The sequence below is a fragment of the Poecilia latipinna genome, unplaced genomic scaffold, assembly GCF_001443285.1.
Source record: "Poecilia latipinna isolate Pla-1442-1.1 unplaced genomic scaffold, P_latipinna-1.0 Scaffold808, whole genome shotgun sequence".
Taxonomy (NCBI): Eukaryota; Metazoa; Chordata; class Actinopteri; order Cyprinodontiformes; family Poeciliidae; genus Poecilia; species Poecilia latipinna.
Window position 1 is genome coordinate 230,077 of NW_015113424.1, and position 24,390 is coordinate 254,466.

General features: G+C 41.2%; 2 protein-coding genes and 1 long non-coding RNA gene across 4 annotated transcripts in view; 2 read left to right on the forward strand and 1 right to left on the reverse strand.

The window, feature by feature from the left end:
• Positions 1–18,420, reverse strand: part of LOC106956336 (spermatid perinuclear RNA-binding protein-like) — a 48,459-nt gene extending 30,039 nt beyond the window's left edge. Inside the window, exons 1-4 of one of the 2 annotated variants that reach the window (XM_015047121.1) lie at positions 18,171–18,419; positions 4,867–4,998; positions 1,601–1,815; positions 1,306–1,471 (exon numbers count right to left, since the gene is read on the reverse strand). In XM_015047121.1, coding sequence (XP_014902607.1) covers positions 1,306–1,471; positions 1,601–1,815; positions 4,867–4,869 — 384 coding nt within the window. In that variant the 5' untranslated portion in view covers positions 4,870–4,998; positions 18,171–18,419. Of the gene's footprint in view, positions 1–1,305; positions 1,472–1,600; positions 1,816–4,866; positions 4,999–18,170 lie in introns of both variants that reach the window. The other variant, XM_015047122.1, reaches the window with a different exon arrangement.
• LOC106956338 (uncharacterized) lies at positions 8,508–14,184 on the forward strand. Its single transcript, XR_001426753.1, has 3 exons — positions 8,508–8,518; positions 12,370–12,375; positions 14,106–14,184. It is a non-coding gene; the product is annotated as an uncharacterized LOC106956338 (long non-coding RNA).
• A 3,978-nt stretch (positions 18,421–22,398) lies between the features above and the next one.
• Positions 22,399–24,105, forward strand: LOC106956337 (nuclear factor 7, ovary-like). Its single transcript, XM_015047123.1, has one exon. It carries the CDS (start codon positions 22,518–22,520, stop codon positions 23,940–23,942), a length of 1,425 nt encoding a protein of 474 aa, XP_014902609.1. The 5' UTR covers positions 22,399–22,517; the 3' UTR covers positions 23,943–24,105.
• The last annotated feature ends 285 nt before the right edge of the window (positions 24,106–24,390 follow it).

Sequence of the window (24,390 nt, forward strand, 5' to 3'; positions counted from 1 at the left end):
AGATGTTTCAGTCATTTTTGGTGTCAAAGTGAAAACAAAAAAACGATGCAGAAAAGAAACATTCAAAAATAATAAATGTCAGTTGAGTAGCTGCGTTTCTATTCACTGTAAAACTGAGCAAATTGGAATTACGAAAATACATCTGATCCTGCTGAAATCTGAAAATAATGGTTTTTTTATTTGTATATTTTGTATAATTTTTTTTATTTTTCCTGAAGTATTTTTCCCAGTGTTCCTAAATCTGTTGTACATTTCAATGGGATTTTCTGTGGCTTTCCAAAGCTTTATCAGGAGGAAGGTGATGAATCAGTAATATAAAATAAAGAAAATTTAATTCCTTCTTTTGCACTGATTTAAATGACGACATGAACAGGAAGTAAGCGGCAGCAGAGCCGTGTTGTCTGCAGCTTCCTGCCAGCTCGGCGCTCCGTCTCATTTCCATCTGAACGTTTCACCTGCAGCCTCTGTCAGGTAAAATCGGCTCCATCCATCAGGCCTGTCAGGCTGCAGTTAGCGGCAGGAAATGAGATCCTCAGACAGTTTCCTCTGTTGATGAAGAAGCTGTGGTGAGTAATTAACGGAGGAAATCCTCCAGCCTCTGAACGGCGGATCCAGACTGATCCTCTGGGTTCTGGGATGGATCACAGCACAGCGACTCTCTGGAGGTGAAGTCACCGTTTGCTGCGACACACTTAGGAAACGCAGCTTGACCCCTGACCTCAGGTTTTTCCACACTTTGTTCTCTGATCTTTTACTGCCTAAAAAACCTTCAACAAAGAAATGCTGATGAAAACAGTGATGCTGTGGGCCATTTTTACCGTTTTCTTTTGCACCACAACAACCCATCCGCTAGCAATATCCACATTTATTAAAGCTGTCAAAAAAAAATATAAATCAGATCTTTGGGCAGCAGCTAGAATTGGACTGATGCAGTTTTTTTATTAATGATATTCGAGCTTTATACAGCATTTCTTAATTTATTATTTTTGCTGATTGCTGCTGGCTAGTCTGAAGGAGCCGAGTTGTGAAAGCTGCTCTGTGAGGTGGAGGCCCTGCAGCTTGGAGGAGGAGCTGCGTCTCGAAGGCGGAGCTTGGTCCATCCAGGCGTTTTGCACAGCTGAACGGTTGCCATGGAGATTAAGGGATTTCTCAAACATGTATGAAAGAATCAAAGTAACACTCCAGGTTTCTTTCAGATGAAGAAATAACATTATAACAAGATGTAAAGTGGATTTAACATGACACCGCCCCTTTAAGGCGGGTCCTGCCCGTCTTAAAGGGGCGGGCGTGCTGATGGTTCCGTACCTGGATCTGCAGGGGCAGGTTGGCGCTGACGGTGTACAGCAGCAGCTTGGTGGGTTTGGGTCGGCACATCAGCACCAGCTCCAGCTCCATGTCGCCTCTGATCAGCAGACCTTTGGCCAGCAGGCCGACCCGGGTCACCCCGCACAGAACCGGCGCTCCAGCTGGGCTGAGGCAGAGGAAGGGCGGCCGGCGCCCGATTACTCACAGCGCCAACATCCCCTCTACATCTGCACAGGGTCACCGTTTCTACGGTGAACCCACTGAGTGTGTAACACCGGCCCATAATCAGACTCACTCCGTCTCTGCGGCATCTTCCTCCTCCTCATCACAGCTGGCCGTCTTCCCTGGCGAGTCCTTCAGGCCGTCCATCCAGTCAGAGACCTTCTTCAGAGCTCCCTCTGTGGTGGACACCAGCGCCTGGACGGCCTCCAGCTGCTCCGGCGCCGGGTAGACGCCGGCGTGTTTGGCCATGACATGGCGGTCGTCGTTCGCAAACGACCGGAACGACCTCTGAGGGCGAGAAGAGAGAGAAAGCACAGCAGCTGGAGGTTACCATGGAGATCATTCATTTATCACTGGAGACACTTTTATACGTATATAAACCAAATAAACAGCTTAAAATCAGAAAGACACAGTTCAGCGATGTGATCCATTAATGTTTTTCTAAATCCAATTAATCGATAATTGTTAGAATAATCAATACATTAAATCAATGACTACAGTAATTGTTAGTTGCAGCTTCGCTGTAATCAAACCTTCATCGCCCAACCGCCCACATGTGTAAAACACCGAGGCAGACGAGTTAGACGGCTGTTTTAATTACAGCTGCTGCCTTTCTGAGGAAAACAAACGATCCAGTTTTATTGAGCAGAGCTGGTTCTGGTTCTGGACCTCTGATTAAAAACTGCAGACATAAATCCAGGATCTGCAGCAGAGTTACAGCCACCATAGAAGAAGACGAGCTCTGCTGATGTGAATGATGAGGACGGCGGCCATATAAACGCTCATATGTTGATGTTTTTTAGTCGTTAAGTGAAGTGGCATTTTCCCTCCATGACGCTCATTTCCAGGAGTGTTTCCACTTCCAGCCCGGCTGGACGCCGCGCTGCAAAGGTCATCAGCACAGAACCAGCAGAACTTTGGGTTTTATGCTGCAGAGAGGAATTATCAGCAGCAGATCATCAAAGCAAAGCATCACACAGATAATTAGTCTCCACTTACAGCAGGAAGCTGTCCTAACAGATAAAAACCTGGACTCTTTCAAGATGCTCTTATAAAAATTATCTTTTCATATTTGTTAAAATTCTCTTTATGTTGTGAAAGTATACATCATATAACCTGTGGGGGAAAAAATGAAGCTCCTCTGCCTTGTCCCGGTTCTCCCATTAATAACTGCAGAAATACACTCAGAAACAACCAAACTGTGCATTGTAGAAAGAAAAAAATGTAGTAAACTTCTGACAAAAAAATCTAAAATTTTGAGATCTCAGAAAATTTCTAGAAAACAAGGAAATTTGACAAATAAAAAAATTGCTAGGAATTTTAAATTATTCTCAAATTATCTAGAAAGTTGAGTTTCAAAAGTTAAAAATTTTCGACCTTTGGTCATTTCTGAGTTTAATCCCAACATTTCAGAATTTTTAAAGACAATTTAATTATTTTTCATTATCTGTCTATAATGGTTCTAATAAGTCGACAAACCAATCAGAGCCAAGAGGAAAGTCTTAGCACATTTAGCAGCGTGTACCCAAGTATGACTGACAGCGCTAAGGCCCTCCCACTGGCTCTGATTGGCTGTTTTTGGTGCATTTCTTAAAAAGCAGCTCAAGGAGGAGGATGAGATCAGATTTTTTCTGTCTCATATTAAATGATCACAACATGATAGCAGTTTTAACAAATATGTAAAAAAAAACATTTTTATAAAATTTACAAACTGCAGCTTTAACTGTGGTGTCAGAAATAACAGAAACACCTGAAGCATCCTGAGCTGCAGCAGGTCTGAGCATCATGGCCCTGATTCAGCTTCAGCTGCTCAACTTTGACCTCTGTGACATCACTGAGCTGTCCTCTCTCCGCAGCAGAGTGAACCGGGATGTCGGGTTGTTTCTGCTGGAGCTCTTCCATCTACCGACCATCAGGTCCAAGGTCGCCGCTCCGCCTCGCTCCATCTTCTCTTCCTGTTAAACTGCATCCCCCCTCCACCCCCCGCAGCCTGTAAGCGCTCCTCATTACGGCACATTATTTATGACGGCGCGTTAATAATTCATGGTGGTTGTGAGGGGAGTTGTGAGGTCGTTCATCACAGCCCAGCTAATCTCTGAGCTGCCAGGGGCGAAGGAGAGCGAGGGTCGTGTCGACAGCCATAACCCAGAAAACTAAACATTAACGGCGCTTAGATGAAAGATTAAGACGTCAACATGGATTCTGGATCGGAGCCATTTGTTCCATCAAGGCCGCTACCTGCAGGATGGAGGAGTTAGACGACGCTCACTGACTTAATTAATTACATCCTCAGTTTGCCCGTAGCTGACATTTACTTTAACGTGACACTCAGAGCAGAGAAAACTGCTTTAACATTTGGTTTCCCTGTTAAAAACCTCCAGAGGAAGACAGACGACAGAACAGTTTTCAGTGAGAAGCAGAAAGACGTTATTGATGTTTTCAGGGTGAGATTTTTCCAGATGAAAGAACAAAACGCCCCCTAGCTGCAGGCAGGCTGAAGTTCAGGAAGATGACGGCTTTCTGCTAGCTTCACACTAGCTTCTTCTTGGCAGATAACTTGAATCTTTCTGATGCCCTGTTGACGATTTGCAACAAAACTTTTGATCTGCGATCAAATCAGAACCATCAATCCGCCTTCTGAGACACTTTTGGTCCTTTTTGGACTTGACAGAGTATCTTCCCCCAACACTCAGCTCCTTCAGACTAGCCAGCAGCAATTAGCAAACACCTGGTGGAACAGCGGAGCTCATTATAGGAGCTGTTGCTCAGAAAGACGCTGGTAAAAAAGTTCTTCAGGGGTTAGTAGAGGAGCCATGTTGGGATGACTTCCTGAAGGTGGAGCTTCAGAAAGAGCAGGAGATTCTTAAAGAGACCAGTGCCAATTTCAAGACAGTAAATGTTGATGTCATTTGACATATATCGGACTTAGTAGCTGCATCTCCACGAACCATACAATTGTGCAAATTAAAATTAAAAAAAATAAATTTGCTCACCGGAAACACCAAAATGTCGAAAAGTTGTCGTTTTTCAACAAAATGTTTTTGCGCCAGATGAGGTGTTTTCTAGTAAAACTGCAATGGAAAAACATTTTTGGTTCATGATCAGCAACCGTTGATGTTACCACTATCAGAAATGAAGAAGACGACAGGAAGGAGGAGGAGCTTATTTTAATTTCATGTTTTATCTAATAAAAACGCAGCAATGGTGAATTTAGCAGAATATAGACAAAGATTTTACACACATTTATAATGGAAACGCAGCTGGTGACCAGAAACCACTGGAGACTGGGACAAACTGGGATTTCTACCACTGATTCACCCAGTAAACACAGGGTCTCACCATGTCAGGGCAGTGTGGGGGGTCAAGGGTCAATGGGGCGGGGCCTAGGTGAGGACTAGGAGGACCAGTGTCCCGTCGCTCGGCCTCCTCATGCAGTCCAACGCCTCCCACTCCTCAGCCTCTCAGGACCCACTGTGAAGGAAAACACACCAAACATGGGCGTCAGAAACCGACAGGTCATGGGTCGTATCGGTTGCCACAGTGACGTAACTCTGATCTTTGGTTTTGGACCGTTTGGTGCAGATGATCCAGGATTTACAGCTCACTGTGAAGCTGCTCACTCATATTAAACCTCCAGCTTCCTGTTGTCTGTTTCCTGGATCAAACTGCAGAACCTCACAGATTCTGACAGAACCCGTCCAGCTGACGGGTTCTGTCAGCTAGTTCGTCTGCAGAGGTTCTGAGATTTCCTGTTGGCGTCTGAATGTTGGTGAGTGAAACCAGTTCATGTGGTTTGGACCTGAAACCTGAGATTTTTTTATGTCTGGTTTTAAATTCAGCTGATAATTTTAAATCTCACCGTGTGAAGAAGGAAGACAGACCTTCTGTTTAATTTGATCCAGTTCACCCTCATTTAGACGGGCCTGGTTGGCAGTTCTATTCAAATATGAAGCACAAAATAAAATAATCCAAAGTGGATCAGATCAGAGTGTAAAGGAAAGATGAAGACTCGTGGTTTGTATCATGTTCAATTATTCATAATTAAATTAACTCTCAGAAAGGTTGGTACATTTATTAACAGAGAAATTATTCCCTGCCTTCTTCTCATTTTCTCAGATTTAACTCTCGTTTCAAACAGTTAAATCTGTTGTGAAATTAATTATTAATTAATTTAATTAATTAATTAAATTAACAAATTAATTGAAATTAATTTGTTAAACACAGTGGAGGGTCCGTCATGCTGCGGGCTCGTCGTCTTCATCCCCAGGTTAACCTGGTTCCTCTCTGACGGAAACCAGCAGCTGAACAATGTAGAAGAACCAAGGCTGCAGTAAATCTCCTCTATATTCATACTGCAAAGAGCCGTCTGCAATAATTATTGGATAATACATTCCAAGTGTTATAAAGTTGCATTTTCATGCTAATGTAATAAATGTAAAGGTCACAGAGTGATGGCAGCACCGATGAGAAAGAGAGAAAAGAGGAAAGGCAGACATTCAGAATGATTTCATCTCTGTATTCACCAAACATTTTCTGCAGAAACAAACTAAGAGTTTCCAAACATTTCCAAACCAGTTACTGCTGGGAAAGATGCATCGATCTGTTGGATGTTTAGTCAACTTCTGATCACGATGCTGCCAGACACATCCCACTGGGAGGAAACCAGTCTGGACTGGCAATGAACTGGGAGGCCCCAGAATGAGCTGGAGGATGCTGCTGGAGAGAGGGATGACTGGGATTCCTTCTGGATCTGTTGCCATGGCACCAAATCATTCATTCATTCATAGAGGAGAGAGGAGGGAGGGAGCGAGGGAAGGAGGACAGAAAAAAACAAGTAGGCAAGAAAAAAGAAAACTAGTCAGAAAAAGAAAGATGAAGCAAGAAAAAAAATAACAGAAAAAAGAAAAAGCACCACTGGAAGAGAAAAAGAAAAAACACTCCAGGATTGGAAAAAACAAAAAAGCACAAAAAACAAAGGAAAAAAGGTTAGAAGAAAAAGAATAAAAACAAGAAAGTGAGATGGATGGATGGATGGATGGATGGATGGACGGACGGATGCAGATTTTAAAACCTGCTGGATGCATTTATTACATCATTTACTGTTTGTTGTTTATCATGATAAATTTCTTGTCATGATTAGATTCTGATTTAATGTGAAGTCAATAAATTCCAACTAATGATGTTTTAAAGGTTTTCCAAAGGTTTGGTTGGTTTGACTCAGAGCAGAGAAAGAGAAACAGCAGCTGCGATGGAACAAATGTTTTGGTCCCAATCAAACCAGTAAACTGGACAGTCAGCCTGAACGCAGGACGAAGAGCATCGTGGCAGGAAAACGTTTAGCTGCTGGCTCAGCTGTTACCTCTGCAAGCCTAAAAAACTGAGAACATGAAGCTAAAAGTTGATATAGCAACAGAAATACAGAATGTCTTATAATGCAGCAGAGCTCTGATGTTTTCATATCTACCATAAGTTCAGGCCAGACACTGAAGGTCGAGTGGATTTACTTTACCGCTGCCTGAGGTTTTATTGGACCTCATGTGAGCCGCTTTCCCTGCTAACCTTGCATCTCGAGGCGATTAAACCAGATAATCAGGAAAACAGTGATGACTTTCTGAGGACGCTGACAGCAGCGGCAGATGGTGAGCTCAGCATGTGGCGAAAAGACAACGCTGATTAAAGAACAGAAAAAATAACAGGACAGGAGGGAGAGAGCAGGTAGGAAAGAGGCTTTTTATTTCCTCTGCATGAAAATAGTCTCTGACCATGGAGCAAACCTGCTTTAAAACCCAGGGAGGATGGAAACAGCTCCCAGAGACCCGGGTTTATTTGCATAAGCTTCACATGAAGGAACGTTGCAGCAGGACCTCAGAATGCCCACCATACGAGAAAAGACCGAGAAATCATTTCATCTTATTCAACTAAACTATTATCATTAAGCTGAAGAGCAGCAATTAGACACTGAGGCCAAATTAGGTTCCCAGTTGTTGAGCTGTGGCGCTCGTTAGAAAACAAATCGCTGCTGTTGGTTTTTAATAAGAGAAGAACAGAACAACACAAACTTTAGTTTATGAAGCAACTTTCACAGGTCAGAAACCAGAAAGGCTTGGAGACAAAAACACAGAAAATAAAACAAAAACAGGAAATTCAAAATATCCGACCATCTAAAACTAACTAAAAGTCAGTCAGACTCATTTTGAACCATCAGTGGAGATCAACATCGTTTTTATTCAAACACGTAAAAAGACTTAAAATAATCAAAACCAGATGCAGTGAAGCATGAATAATCTAATTTAATCCAGCTTCAGACAGCAGACGTTTAAGTTAAGAAACATCACTTACCTAAAAAAACAAAAACCAAATGGCTTCTGACTCAGTGACCCGACAGAATCCGAATCAGAACCAAGGATCCTGAGCTCTGGTTGGACAGCAGAGTCCAGAAGATATTTTTTATTCCAGTTATTTCATTCTGTAGTAATGAAGGTTACAGTTTTATCAAGAACCGGGTGAATCGCATGTAATCTGAGCCACACACTCGCTGCACACACACACACTGCACACACACTCTGCACACACACACTCTGCAGACAGATGAGATTTGTAAATATGCATATTTACAAGTTTACATGATTAAACTTGTAAATATGTCCAGTTCGTTCTGATGTGTGACATATTGATATATAGTTGCTGATGCATTGCCCAGCCCTGCTTTAACCGAGGCAGAGACGTCCGTTACCAGCTGAGAATCTCTCACTCAGGAACTTAAAGTTTGTTAGAAATGAAAATAATGAGCTGCTTTCTAAATCTGCACAAACACCTGCAGGACCCAGAAGAACAGCAGCCAGGAGGCCTAAAGCTTTCTGAGACGGTGAGTAAAACATGAAGGTATTGTGACCTTAAAGACTCTGTTATCAGTGAGTGATGCTTTCAGACAAACAGCTTCCCACAGCAGAACCAGAGTCAGAGTCACAGGTCAGACTAAATGGACAGGAGCGTCCAGCCGGTCCCCCTGCAGGTGTTCAGGCCCTGGATCCTCCTGCTGTCCTCAGCCTCGTTTTATTTTGGCTCGTGTTTATTAGGCCGGTTTTACTGCCGGAAACTTTCATGTGGAGGCTTTTATGTTCTCACAGCACTTCAAATAATTCCTCCTGTGAGCTTTCAGCAGCCGAGGTGGGAAGGTAAAAACTGTTCTGTCATACAAAGCATTCCTAACATTTGATCCGACAACAAAAGGCAGCAGCTCTCCGAGGCTGAACCAAAGGCTGGGGATGACACACTTCCTCACACCTGGGAGTTCTGCTGCTCCAAAGTCAGGAAGCAGTTTGTACCTCTGCTTTTATTAGGCCTGTTTCTCCCAGCGCTGCAGCAGAGCAGCCATGATGCCAACGATGGATCAGGAGAAACCTGAATGTTGTTCTTCTAACAGCAGACAATTTATCTGCATTCTGATAAATAAATGAGATTTTGAGCAGAGGAGGATTTGTGTCACTTCTGCACAGCAACAGCGTGGGCGGGTTGAACACACACACACACACACACACACACACCACTGATGGCTTGTTTGCTAATGATGTGGATTTTAATGATTTCCATCAACATAACCTCTACATCCTGTTATCTGAGGGATGAGCAGCAGTAGGTGGCGACGCAGCAGATAATCAAGTTGCTCTCCTGCAGACGGAGACGCCGTCACCAGAAGGTGAAACTTCAGGACCAAAAGGTTCTGATGGCGCCGAGAGAAAAATGAAAGAGTCCAACCTAATGGGTCGGCTTGGTTTTAACATCTCATCAGTGAAACAGCCAACCAACGGAAGCAGAATATTTTATTCAGTATTAAGGAATTGTTGACTTAAAATAGGCTCCTACTTATTTGTGGTAAGTTACTTGTCAGTTATTTTTGTCTTGTTTAAAGTGCATCAAGAAGACATTTGCACTCAGAACTACAGACCAAAAATACTTGGTAAGTTTTTGTGTTTTCAGCTGCAGGTGTTGCTGTTATTTACAATGAACAGGAATCACTGAAGGAAAGACATCTTAGACAATAAAATATCTGATCATTTAAAAAAGGAATTTAATTATTTCCATAAATTTTTGTATTTCTAACATTGCATAAAAATGGCTAAAAAGAAAAATCTGCAGAATGTGCCAATTTTTTGATGTGATTGATTAATCTATTGATTAATCGATAACTAAAGTGTTCTCCACTGCTCCTGATTATTTCCTCACCATACATGTCGTCGTCTCCACGGACACTGAGGAGGAACCAGAGAGGCCGGTCAGCTGCAGCTGTTCTCCACCTCTGGGACGATCTGTGTGGGCGCTGGTGGACCATGATGCATTTCAGAGCAGGTACAGTAACTCTGAACATCATGACTCGCTGCAGCAGAACATTTCACCAGTCGACCGACTCTCTGACCTCCACAGACGGACGAGTTCGGCAGCAATGGCAGCTGCATCAGGAAGCCACCGTCGGCATGGCGACATGAACGCATCAGTCAGGCAGGCTGGGTCGGTGTTTAAGACAAACACCAATCAGCTCCCAGCATGCACTGGGGTCAGGCCCATGGAGGCGTTTTGGGACAAATAGAAGGTGGTAAAACTGAGTTTGAGTGGAAAATCCTACAATTAGTTTATCACCTTTAAGAAGCTGAAATCCTGGATCAGAGAGAGTTTCAATTCTAAGTTAAACATTTCAATTCCTCAGACTTCATGGACACCCGATGGCACAAAAATACTTTTAAAGAACAAGCAGTGATATTTTTATATATCTTTTGGATTAAAGTCTGAAGATATGATGCTGGTGGTTCTGAACAGGTAAAGTTCAGCTGGAGAAACCTGAAGATCTCATTTTCATCTTTCTGCTTCAGAACCTCTCTGGGACTGAGCCGGCATTAATTAGATCCGTTTTCTCCTGCAGTGACGCGTATAAATGTGTCTATTGTGGAAAACTCCATCAATATGTTGGAGTTAAAATGATGTGAAACTCAGAGGAATCCATCATTCTGTCCTTCTGTGACTCCAATGAAAAAATGGGTTGAATTCACTGATTATCTTCCAATTAATCAAACAGTTCATGAAAAACGGCGCCGAGTTCATCAGAAAGACGGTGGATGTTTTAAAAAAATCTAAAAAAAAAAATAAAATAAATAAAAATATATAGCTTTACTCTTTTCTGAGAGCATAAAGGTGTTTTCATGTAAAATTTTGTTTATTTCTGCAAATGAACAAAACTGATCCTAAGATCTCTGCACACTGTTGTAAATTATTAATTTATAGCCATTTAGTAAATTTCTGCTTCCTTAAATTTATTATTAAATGAGAAAATTTAAATCCTAAATGTAATAAATTGGAACCAGAAATGAATCGTTTCTGTGAAGGTAATTTTCTAATGGAATATTTTATTTTCAGTTTTATTCTTTTCAGAGGCTGAGCAGATAAAACTGTAGCAACTGAAAAACAGAATAAATCAAAACATTTAAGCAAATCCTTCCTCATCTTAGAAGAAGTTGCGTTTCTGCTGCTTCCGTCAGTTTGTGAAAAATGTCACGATATGAATTAATCAGCTTTGTTTTCAGGTTCACATATTTCCTTCAGTTATTAAAACTCCAGGATGTTGTTATCAGGTTCAGAGTTTCAGTCTGAATGAGATTTATGTCTGTTAGCTCTCCGCTAATATAAACCCAACTTTCCAACAAACATCCAACAGAAACCAGCAGATACTCCTCATCCAGGTCTCTAACCCAGATTAACCTGCGTAATCCAGCAGCCGCACCGCAGGAAGTCTGCCCTTCAATAGATTTAGGAAGTACAGCTGTGTGACGCCATTATGGTGCGTGTGTGTGTGTGCGTGTGTGTGTGGTTATGAAACAGCAGCTTTAGAGTTATTTTCTCAGCAGGATTAGACCTTCAGTAATGCATTAATGGCTGCGCTTCGTGCAAACGGCCAGAAAACATTCAAATCGCTCGTCCCAGGGTGAAACTAAAGCAGGGTGGGTAAAACATGGGGAGGGACATGAAGTTAAGTAAAATGTACTGATGGATTTAGTTTGAAAGAGTTGCTGAAATTTAAATATTTAACCTCTTATTTTCAGTAACTCAGGTAAGATTGGAGATTTAACAGGAAACTTCCTGTTTTTGGGAAGAACTTCCTGATCCGCACAGGAATGTTCCAGAAACACCAGGTTACATTTACATTTCATTAATGCTGCTATTGTTTCTGTTCATGTGAATCCAAGCCAAAAAAAAAATCACATTTACAAACTAAACTTAATGCAACATAAAACCACAGGAAATGTTTGTTCACACCTGGAGAATCTGAGTCGATTAGCTGAGCCGACCAGCAGGACGAACTGCAAAAAACTCTTAATTTTACCAAAGTGTGTCGGTCTGGTTTCTGGTGCAAATATCATAGTACACTAGAACTTACAAAGTCGAACTTCTTTCACCTGAAGAATCTCCAGGATTAGAGGACTGATGTCTCAGCGAGATCTAGAGAAACTCATCCATTTTAAGTGAAATAATCTGCCTGTGGAACAAATAGATTTTCATTGATATTAAGGAATTATTCACGTTTCTCCAGTGCAGGTAAAAATACCTGATAGATGCAGAATCTCCATCACTGTCAACATTAAACTGGCTGAATTTCCCGTTTCCTTCAGAAACAGTGAAATAAAAACAGGTTTCTGCTCCATCAGGTTATGACTGTAACTTTACCATCACACACACACAAACACTGCCATACACACCTCAGAGTGTGTGTTTGAGTAAATCACCTCGTACTGCTTTCGGCCAATCAGAGCAAAGCGACACCTGAAGTGAGTTTCCAGCAGCGCCTGAAAGCAGCAGGTGAGTGTGTTCATGGTGCAGGTGTGTGTGTGTGTGTGTGTGTGTGTGTGTGTGTGGTAATGGAGACATCGTGAGGCAGCACACGGCTCAGAAGCGGCTCGGCAAACAGAAGGTGGAGAAACATTTAAACCCGTCCAGACAGAGTCTCTGCTCACCTGGGAGGATTCAGGACAGATAAAAACAGAGAAAATATTCAACAAACTAAGTCAACATTAATATTACTGAGCAGTTTTATGGAAAACAGAAACATCTGAAGCATCAACACCCTGATGACACTTTATTGATTTGATTATTGATGGGGAGGGGCATCGACTCTTGGGGGTGAAATGAATGTATGTAGCTGAAAATAGACACCAACATCGGTAGCCTACAAGGTACTTGTTAAGCTTAAGGTTCTGTATTGATATTAGCTAGTCATCTTTTAGCTAACATTACCTGCATCCAGCAGCTTTACTCAACTCAGTCGGTTAGTTTGGAGGGAAAAACTGTGAAAAGTTCTTTGCCTTTTGCTGATTTGCTGCCGTGATTCTAACACAAACCTACGTAGCTCCGCCCAGCAGCAGCAGGTCTTCACAGGTGGAAACCCAGCGCGAGCGTCGTAGCGCTCATGTTGCGTTTAAAGACGGCTCGGAAAAACAGGTTACAGGCCGAGTGCCGGAGGCCGCTGGGCTGGAGCCGGTCCAGCTGCCTTCAGCACTCAGCCCAGTTTACTACAGCCATTCATTTCCAGAACCAGAACCAGAGCCAGGAGCGGGTCAGCTCCCTGGCAGCAGCAGCAGGTCAGCTGGACGCCTGCAGCAGCAGCAGCAACAGTAAAATTGTCCTAAAACAATCCCAACATGCTTCTTTTAGTCGGTCGTTACTCTGTTCTGAGCCGTTTCAATTCTCTGCAGTTAAAGTTCAAAGTTACTGTCAACATGTTTACTCTCTGTTTTCCATTCATAATCCATTTAATAACATATTTCATCAAGGTTCCAGTTAATCAGAAGAAAAACAGAAAAATTGTATTTCTGCTTTTTAAACTCAACATTTCATCTGCTCTTCATGCAGCTCCTGCTGAGTCTGGGATTCCAACAATCAGAATCAAATCCTGAGATGGTAAAACATTCACACCCCAAGCCTGGCTCTGGTTCTGCTGGAGGTTTCTTCCTGTTAAAGTGCAGTTTTTCCTCTCCACCATCGCTAAAGCTAATTTACTCCCAGCCTGATGGTTTCAGGATATTGAGGCTGGAGTCATTAAACTCTATATTCTCTTTGCATTGAGATCCTGGTCCGTTTGAAGCTGCTTCCTACAGAATCTTAAACCAAAAGCATGGTTTTAATAATTAAATGCAGCATTAATGTTGTCCTGCTGCTCATTAAAGACTCTTCCTCTATGCAGTGACTGAACACCTGCTGGTTCTTCAGAGTCTGGATGTTTTTATGTGTCAGTGAAGGGAATCCTTCAGAACAACGTCTCCTGTAAGTCGCCCTCAGTGGAACTGGCTTCAGTCGCTTCCCTCCGGTTTAATCTACAGTCCCTGGTGGAAAAATGAGAAAAAAGCCTGATTGGACTCCACAGAACCCTGACCCAAACAATTATCACCATGGTGATAATTGTTTTGTGATGGCTGTGGGCAGATTAGTTCAAGAACGAGGCCAGGTGAGGGGAATAAGTGCTTCCAGGGGATCGTCTAATCAATCTCTTTCCGTTTTATACATGCAGCAGCGTGGCAGGACTGAGGGAGTCCCCAGAGACACACACACACACACACACACACACACACACACACACACACACGTCAAAAGGCAGGCTAAACCACATATACCAACACACACACTGCAGCTGAAAGTGAGTGTGTGTGTGTGACTCCAGTGAATCAGCTGTGGAGAGCAGCAGAGATTCAGCAGGATCTTTGTCTTCATGTGAGGAATCTTGTGGGTCATATGGACATAAAGTTTATCACGATATTTTCTGGTAATATTGTTATAACGATAAAGCGGTAAACCATTTATTTCTGCATTTTTAGGTAACTGTCTGGCTGTGACTGCATGGCAGCTATTATAGCTCCTGAAAAACATTCCCATTAGTAACTATGGATGAACTGATCAGATATTAGTATCTGAATTGGTCCGATATTGTAAAAACATTCCAGACTGAGTAACAATAACAATGTCCCTGATCCATAAGGGCAGATCTGCCCACTATAATTCTATGCTTTATTATTTATTTGACATTATATTTAGGATTCCTAACTGCATTTTCTGAGCCATTTAAAAGAAGATTGGCTGCAGATTATTTTTATGTATTTATTATTTATTCCACATTGAATAAATAAGCCAGTGTAGAATAATTACTCCTAGCTGCTCTGACTGAACTAATTAAAGTTGTTTTAACTGTGTGACCAGCTGCTGAAGCTGTTGGTGTGTTTCAGTTTACTGTACTGGTCCAGAGGTAGCAAATACATTTGTAATTTAGTACATTTTCCTTCGAGTTTTTAAAAAAGAAACATTTTAAGCTAATTCAGCTGTTTTTCTGAATCAGATCAGCATCAAGCGATACTGATCCTCAGATATCGTATCGGAAGTGAAAACTGGATCGGTGCATCCCTGATTCTCCATGTTTCTTTTAGGTCACCAGTCACAGATTTGTGTCACTAAACTGCACACAGTTCTGAATTTAATCATATTTTCAACAGTGTTGATATTTATTGATGCTCTCAAAAAACTAATCGATTATTTCAATAATTGATTATTCATAGTAATCCAATAAATCATTTCCAGTCATAAACATTTCATTTCATCTAATCCAGAGAACGGTGATGAGGCTGAAGGCTTTAATGCTGCTGAATGGGTTTAATATTCAGGTTCTGCCTGATGCCGGACCTGAACCGGTCAAAAGGTTCTGAGTCGGGGAGCGTTCGGGTCTCCCTGTGGAAGGATTTCCTGTTGGACTACCGGATCAGGATATCATGTCCACACCTAGTCCTCACTTAGCAGAGCGCTGCTGTGTCCTCTTCAACACCTGAAGCTGTGGCTCGACCCGAGGCGACCCGGTCCGATACCGGGCTCTGGTTACAGCTTCTACTAACAGAGGAGTCCTACGCTCCCTAAACGCACCGGCTCTGGGCTGAAACCCAGAGAATAATTCTGATTGGCCACCAGATGGTTCAGCAGGATAACATCCTCCACTGAACACCTGAGGAGACAGGAAGCTGACGTTTCAATTTAATCCTCGTTAAGATGAAGCTGTCAGAACATCAGAGCCGGCCGAGCCATCATCATCATCATCAGTAATATCTCTTTAACAAGCTTATTATTGGTATAGATTGAAAAAGTTAATCCTACTAGAGATGTAACTAACAATTATGTTAGTTACTGATTAATCTATCAATTATTCTGATGATTAATTCACTAAATGAATAAAAAAAAAAACAGGTACAATCTGTAGATTCTTCATTTAACCATTCAAGTCTGTTTATACAATATTACAAATACATTAAAAGTTCTGGGGAGACCATATTTACAGACAGTTGTTTTTATCTTATATGTGAAATGTATATATATTTTTTATATTTCTAGCTTAATTCCTGCTATGAATGTCCTGTTCTTTCAGCAAATGATCTTTTTTGAATCTGTATGCTCTAGCTAATTATTAACTGATTGCTAAATTATTTGATGATTACTTCAATAAACGATCCATCCTGATTAGCTAAAAGATGACTAACATCGGTCGACACCAATGCTGAAGCAGATTTATTGTTCATCTCTACTAAAAATCCAGGCTAGTTTTTCCTTTATGACCTGACATCCATCCATCTATTTTCTAACACCCTTGTCCCTTGTGGGATCAGGAGGGTTGCTGGTGTCCATCTCCAGCTAACGTTCCGGCCGAGAGGCGAGGCCAGAGCTCAAAGTATTTCCTATTCCAGGACAGGAAATTTAGCTGCTAAATTTTGGGTTTTTTGGTCCACAGAGAAAACACACCTGAACCAGTTTATTCCATTAGTTTTTATTGGGTTTAATTCTGTGACGGCTCTTAACTGTTGTTTTAACTTCATTTAGTTTCAGCTCATTTTCCCTCCAGCTGCTGCAGAGACGTGACCGTCAGAAACATGTCAGTCATTTCCCAGGAGAGTCGGCCGTTCACAGGAGCCGCCATGGCTACCAAACCGCTGCTCCAACAACCGCCAGGGGTTCAGGTTATCATCAGACTCACCACAATTCACTTTAAAGAAAGCTTTTAGAAGTCGTCTTTTTTCCTATGAGAATTTGTGCAATTTTAAGTCAGATCAAATTAAATTCTCCAGTCGTGCAACTAATTAATCTACAAATGTCAAAAACAAAATCTGCTTCATGTTTCAAACTAAAAGCAGCTGAAGTGCAGTGGAATCTCCCCAGTGGCTGTTTTGCATTCAATCGGATTAAACGTTCAACTGTGATGCAGCAATAAGGATTTCACTTTATTTAACCGTTTGCTGCTCTGTTACCTGTTACCAACAGATTCACTGCTACAATCAAGTAAACAGAAACATTTTCCACTACTTATCATTAGAGCCACCTCATGTCAGCATCACTCAATAAACTTAGGCCTGTCACAATAACAAATACTGTTGCTTTGATACAATTTTCAAGTAATATAATGATTATAATGATAATGGCATATTAATACAAGAACATATTCTCAAAAATCAATCAACTTTAATTCTAATTAACATGCAACACTAGAACAGGAAGACATTTAAAATTTTAAACATTTTAAAAATATATACTACAGACTCTGTAAATAAAATTGTCCTATAAAAATGATCTAGTTGAGACCAAAGCACATGGTCGGGACTTTAACTCATTCATTTCAAATAAATACATAGATTTTAACGCATTTTTCCTTTTACATAAAGGTTCCAGTCGGAACCTTTGTATTCACATGTTTCTGGTATGCCTTTAAACATGATGCACAAGCGTCATTCAACCAAAATCGATGTACTTAATTTCTGCTTCAAAAATTGATGTGATGAGACGCTGGAAAAAAGTATTGCTGTTAGAAGGAGTTAACAAATCAGCGAAGCTATTCAAGCTAATCTGATGGTTGAATGACAGATTTAAAACAATACATTAGTTTTTGAGTTTATATGTCTATATTTAATAATTTTGCGACAAAATGAGTTTTTAAACTGAAAATGTGGTTTATTTTGGAGATTATTATGTAGGTCATCCTGCTACCCAGAATGCTTTGCAGGGTTTATAGATCCAGTCTGGGATGCCAGAATGAGTTGGAGGTGTTTCTGAGGAGAGGGATGTCTGGGGTTCCCTCCCGGATCAGATAAGGATGAATGCATTACCAAAAGCCAACGTAAACATTAAGTTATTACAGTAAAGATCGCATATCCACCTCATCCATTTAAAACCAGCAGCCAGGGCGCTAAAACACTCATGATTGGAATCGGGGAGCAGGTGAGCCTCCAAACAGGTGCAGCAATTTCTCCTGACCACAACTACAGCAATAATATTCAGAAACTAGTTTAACTTTATTTACAAGACACCAACAAGCCTCTGTTCAACCAGCTGTTCTGACCAAAGGGATAAAACCTGAGCTGCAGGAAACCTACGGGACGGTTCCGTGTTTTCCACGCGGTTAACGGCCAAACTCCCCGTTAAAGCCGCTCATTTCAACAACAGTCACACTTTAACAGAGTCGGTAATTCAACAGGAAAGCAGAGCCAACAGAAGGCTGAAGTTACCCGAGCAGCGCGGGGCAGAAACAGCAGCAACCCCCTCCCTCAGTTCATCCCGAAAGCAGCCCCCCAGAAGCGGACACTTACCTCCAGCGAGTGTCCGCTGACCACCGCGAGGTGAACCGATGAGAGGAGGGGGGCTCAGCCGGTCACAGCGCCTCCACAAACAGTTTGTTTCTGTCGGCTGCTCGGTGTCCGGTGACAGGAACTAAGTTTGTATCCGAGTAACGGCTCCCGAGGCGGAGGGTGAGCGGGAACAGCAGCGACGGTGTCCGGGCAACCTGCTCTCTGAGCTCCGAGCGGTGCAGGGGGTAGCGGAGGCAGCGGGCTGCGCATGCGCACTGCGACAGCTACTGCAATATAACAAAGATTCCCTAATAAAAAGATGAGTCACTCAGTATAAAGAGTAAGGAACATATTTTTTATCAGATTTTTACTCCTTAATAGTTTTTTTCCCCACAAAACCACCATATGTTCCTATGAAATATGGTAGGAAAAAGTTAAACATATCAAAACATTTGCTTCATGTGTACCTCAAAAGCTTTTTTATATATCGAATTTTGAAGAAAAATGCTTCTCCTGGCCACATGGAAAAATTGTTTCACAGGATGACAAATATGTTGTTAAACAGTAGGATGTATGAAGGAGATATGGTTCGTTTCCATCACATTATGAAATTATATATGTTTAGTTTGCCAGAGATTTATGCAAACATTAAAGAACAGTGAGATTATAAAACCAACATGCCTCCTGATACTGAAGCTGGACTCTTCAATGATCATTCTCAACCCAATCCTGTTAGATTTTGTAGTCATGAAGAAAACATTTCATGGAAATGAAGTAAATACCACTTCAATCTGGAAAGACTCAGACGGAGAACAAGGAACAATTAAAAGATTTAATGACAGCAATGAATAACAGTTCTTTGGCGCTCGGGCCCCGGCAGCTGATTTGAGCTGAGATTTGATGTGAACTCGATGAACATCCCGATAACTGATTAGGGATGCTCTCCCCCCGGGGCCCGACACTGGTGGTGGTGGTCAGGAAGGGTTCCATCCTGGAGAACCGAAGGATGAGGGTGGAGATGGGGAGGTGGTGGGTTGAACGCAGCTGGGAAGCGTCTGACGGTTTGGGTATGGATCCTTTTATGCAGAGCCTGATTGCTGATTGAACGAGCAGGGTGAGGTCCAGGCTGAGGACGGGGATGAGCATGACGTCGATGGGTGAACGGAGGGGGCGGAGTCTTCCAGCTTGAACTTCAGCTAAAGCTCCATCTCTGGTCCAGGTGACTACGCTATGCTTGTTAACAATGTTTACACTTCCATAAATAATCATATGAAATCTTAAAACAGTCTCTATACGTAATAGATCCCACAAAAACTTTATTTCCCTTAAAAATATTTCCAAAAGCTCGTCTCATTATAAATAATAACAAGAATTACTACAAGTGACAATATCTGCCAGTCTGGGTCATCAGAGTTATAGTTGTTTAATTTTTAGTACAAGTGAATTCAGGAGCCTTAAGCAAGTTCACCTGGAACAGCCAAACTCTCTTGCTGCTGTTACGCTGCCAAATGACCTTTTCAGCTACTTTTCTTTCTCATAAATTCACAAAATGACTAAAATGGTACAACTTTGATTGTTTTTCCATGTGTATATTGGTAATATATTACATTTATGTTTGTGTTTCAAAAGAAAGGATATCAAAAGTAGGAATTTCTAGATTTCAGTGTAATGTGATTTTCTCATCTTGGACCAAAGAGCTGCAGGGAAACAGGAGCTTTTTGCTAAACCTTTTAACATTAAACTACAACAAACACACTTTGAAATTTTAACTTTAGCCAAACTACATCAGGAATAATGTAAAAACTGTCTCCACTGGATTCAAGATAAAGTTTTATGACCCATAACCGTCCAAATGTTTAAATCAAATTCATCTGGAGCCTTTAATGTTCATCATTACACTGAAATCTGCGGCAGAATAACTGGAGATGATTCAGAGACTGGTCATCTGAGAAAGACTGGTTTCAGATTCACTGTTTTACTGTAAAAACACACAACAAAGTTGGTTATAACTGTTTTCCAGAGACGGGGCAACAATCTTTAACTGCATAAACTGAGACTCATTCTGCAAACCTCATGTTTTCAACTCATGAGGAAAGAAACATGTTTTAGGCTTCTGGTGTGAACAATTCTGCATTACATGCATCTCATGCACAGTTTATAAAGCTTTGGAAAAATAAAACTATCATTTCTAAGCTTTGATTTGCTTCTGCTTGCAGAAGCAGAACCTTCAGGTTTCATCACTGGCAGGTTTTTATTTAGGAACTGAAGCAGTCTGAAGTTTCTTTAGTAAAGGTTGAAATTAGCAGCAGTAACAGTATGCTGTGACCTCATTCACATGATCTGAGGTGTGAACTTTGTTTTGAACGTTTTCTCTCTGATTCAGGATCTCATCCTGTTGTGTGAAGCTCATTTAAATACAACAGAGAGGCAGTGAGATCTGTGTGAAGATTCACAGCTGAGGTGTGAAGATTGTTGAAGTTTTATTTCTCCCACTAATATGAGCCTCTTTAAACTTAAACTTATGATATGAAAAGTGGGGCTTTTCTATGGTTTGGTTTATAATCATCCTTTGGCAGCACAGAGCCTCATGTGAAGCCATTTAAATCTCCTGCAGAGCAGCAGAAAACAGATTTTTGACAATAGAAATTATTTCTTCAACTCATTTGTGTAAAGAAATGCTCTCTATGTTCACAGAAATAGTTGGATTTAAGATGAAAATGGTTGTTTCTCTGACCTTGAAGGCCATTCAAAGCAAAATAATTTCCTTATTAATAAACAACAGGCAGCGTAATTTCATAATGAACCAGAGATGCTACCTTGTCACTGTAGCCACTTGGACTGCGCCCACAGTAGAGTTGTCAAATTATGCATACAGTTGTGCATAATTATATTTATTTTTGATTAATGGAAACACACCAATTAAAAAGACACACTTCAAAAGATGTAGAATTAGATCCGGTCTTTCTAATTTTAGGTCTATATCCAAAAAACTCTTTGTTTACTAAAAGCGAACAACTGTTGATAGACATGTGTCTATTAGAAGCTAAGAGACTGATAGCACTATTCTGGAAAAGAACAACAAGTCCAAGTATCAAACAATGGATCGAACACATGCTGAAGACTTTACCTCTGAAACGCATAACGTATCTCCAAAAAGGGAAAAGCGAATTATTTGAAACCATTTGGAGACCATTCCTGAATTTTGTTGAAAGGGTGGACTTGTCTCAAGAAGAACTCAGCTAAAGTCAAGACTTATGTTGGACCACATTGTTAAACAAAGGAGCCTCAACAGTGGACTATTGTCTCCGGTATGCTTAAAAGACTTATGCAAATGTGTACCTATGAGGGCGTTTTGTTGGTCTTAACGGTATTGGTTGTATGTTTTATGGCAGACATATTTGTAAAAAACACAATAATAATAATTAAAAAACATTGATGGAAAAAAAAAGACACACTTGTTTTTTGACATAATTTTGCATTGGGATGAGTTGGGTTCTTTTTTGTCGGTATCAAAGTTGATTTATTTCTCAAAACTTCAATGGAAATACTTTTTTTTGCATCAGAAAAGATACATGATCAACAACCGGATGTTACTATTGGCACAAACTATGAAGTTTCTTATTAAATGAAACACTCTAATTGTGAACAAGTGTTTTTTTGTCATTAGCAGAATGTTGACAAAGTTTTGTTCACGTTTGTAAAGGAAATGCAACTAAGGCTAAAAATCATCCTCCTACCACTTCCTCTTGTCTTCTTCATGGTTTTCTCGCCAGTAGTAACATCCGGTTGTTGATCATGTGACTTGTATTCATAGGTGCTGGATCAGGGGAGGGATCAGGGGGCCATTTGCCCCTGATCCACTTTAGTCTGATATGGAGTTTACATGTTTTCTCCCTGTGGATGCAGAGCTGCTCTCTGGGTACTCCTCCTCCTTAACCGACTCCCTGTAACAAGCAGGAGGCAAAAATCACATTTATGACAAAAAGGATTCATTAGAAAACCTGATGGCTTTAATCTCCGTATTTATTGTTTCTACTGTTTCAGCAAATTATTTGTGTTCCTTTTCGAGGTTTAGATTTAAAAAATAATTTGATTATTCAAATGTGAGGCAGCTCCTTTCTAACTGATAAGGAAATTAAACTGCAGTAACAGAAGCACAGAGTTCACCTGAAGTGTTACACAACAACCTGTCTGACTGGAAACGTCACTGAGAGGAAAATGAAACTATTTTAACTGAGTTGAACGGAGCTGAGACGCCATTACAGGCTGGAGATCTGAGCTGAAACACGAATGTTTACTGGAATCTAAAGAAAAATCTGCAGAAACTTTGACTTGGTGAGTTCTGGTTCTGGAGGATTTCAGTCCAAAATGGCTGAAAACACTGCTCTTCTGGAACGTTACCTGAGCTGCCATGTTTGTTCAGAGACGTTCAGAGATCCTGTGTCTCTGAGCTGCAACCACAGCTTCTGTTCAAGCTGCCTGCAGAAATTCTGGGAACAAACTGGAAACAAGAACTGTCCCATCTGCAAAAGGAAATCTTCTAAGGATCCAGGAATAAACTTCTCTCTGAAGGAACTGGCTGAATCTTTCACTGGAAGACAGAAACCTGGATCATCAGAGACAGAAACAGGAGCAAAGCAGCTGATGGTCTGCAGTAAACACCAAGAAGACCCTAAACTGTTCTGTGAAGACGAGCAGAGAGCTGTGTGTCCTGTCTGTGAGTTTTCTCTCCACCAGAGTCACAAAGTGGTTCCTATAGACGAAGCAGTCAGTGAGCTGAAGGAGCAGCTGAAATCTGACTTAAAGTCTCTGCAGGACAAGAGGAACAAACATGAACAAGTGGAGAAAACATACGATGATGTGATTCAACACTCCAAGAAGCAGGTGTTGTCCACAGAGAGACGGATCAGAGCAGAGTTCAACAAGCTCCACCAGTTCCTGAGAGAGGAAGAGGAGTCCAGACTGGCAGCTCTGAGGGAGGAAGATGAACAGAAGAGGAAGACTATCATGAGAGAGATGAAGGTGATTGAGCAGCAGATCTCCTCTCTATCAGACAGCATCTCTGCTGTTGAAGAAGAGCTGCAGAAAGACAACGTGTCGTTCCTCAGCAGTTATGAAGCCACTCAGAGCAGAGCCAGAGGTCAGAGGTCACTGCCAGATCCACAGCTGGTCTCAGGAGCTCTGATAGATGTGGCCAAACACCTGGGCAACCTGTCCTTCAGAGTCTGGGAGAAGATGAAGGACCAGGTGAAGTTCAGCCCCGTCATTCTGGACCCAAACACAGCAGCTAGATGGCTCTACCTGTCTGATGATCTGACCAGGGTGACATGTGGAGACACATGGCGGCAACTTCCTGATAATCCAGAGAGAAACATTAAATACGGCGATGTTTTTGGCTCTGAGGGTTTCAGCTCAGGGAAATACAGCTGGGAGGTGGAGGTGGGAGATCATTCACACTGGAATGTTGGTTTGGTTAAAGAGTCTGTTGACAGGAAGGGGAAGATATATGCTTCACCAAAATATGGAATCTGGTGTTTACGGCTTCGTGATGGAGAATACACTAATGGTTTTCCTGGTCAGACTCTGACAGTGAATAAGAGTCTCCAGAGGATCAGAGTCCAGCTGGACTATGACAGAGGGGAGGTTTCCTTCTACGACTCTGAAGAAAAGAGTCACATCTACACTCACACTCACACTTTCACTGAGAAACTCTTCCCTTATTTCACTGTTGGAAAATCTGCTGATGCCAAAACATCTGAGATCACAATCTGTCAAACTGATATTTCTGTTTAAAGTTCAGAGTTTTGTGTTTTTAATTTCTGAATTATTTTTACACTTTTAGTTCAGAGTTTCTATCTGCAGTCTGAACAAATTCTTATGAAATTATTAATAATCATCTTTGATCATTGAAGATTCTTGAACGTTTTTGAAAATCAGAATCTAAATGTTTTACTAAAAAACTACATTCAAAATTAAAACATCATTTAATGGATCTGCTGTTAATTTTGCAAAATTTGTATAAAAACTTGAATTTTTGAATGTTTTAATCTCAGTTTTTAATATAGCAGAAAAAACTAAAAGAAAAAAGAAACAGAAAAATAAGGGGAAAAGAGGGGGAAGAGAACAAAAAAAGGAAAAACAGGCTAAAAGGAAAATTAAGAAATAAGGGCAAACAAGAAAAGAAAAAACATGGAAAAGAGAAAACAAACCAAAAAGGGAAAAACAGATAAACAAGGGGGAA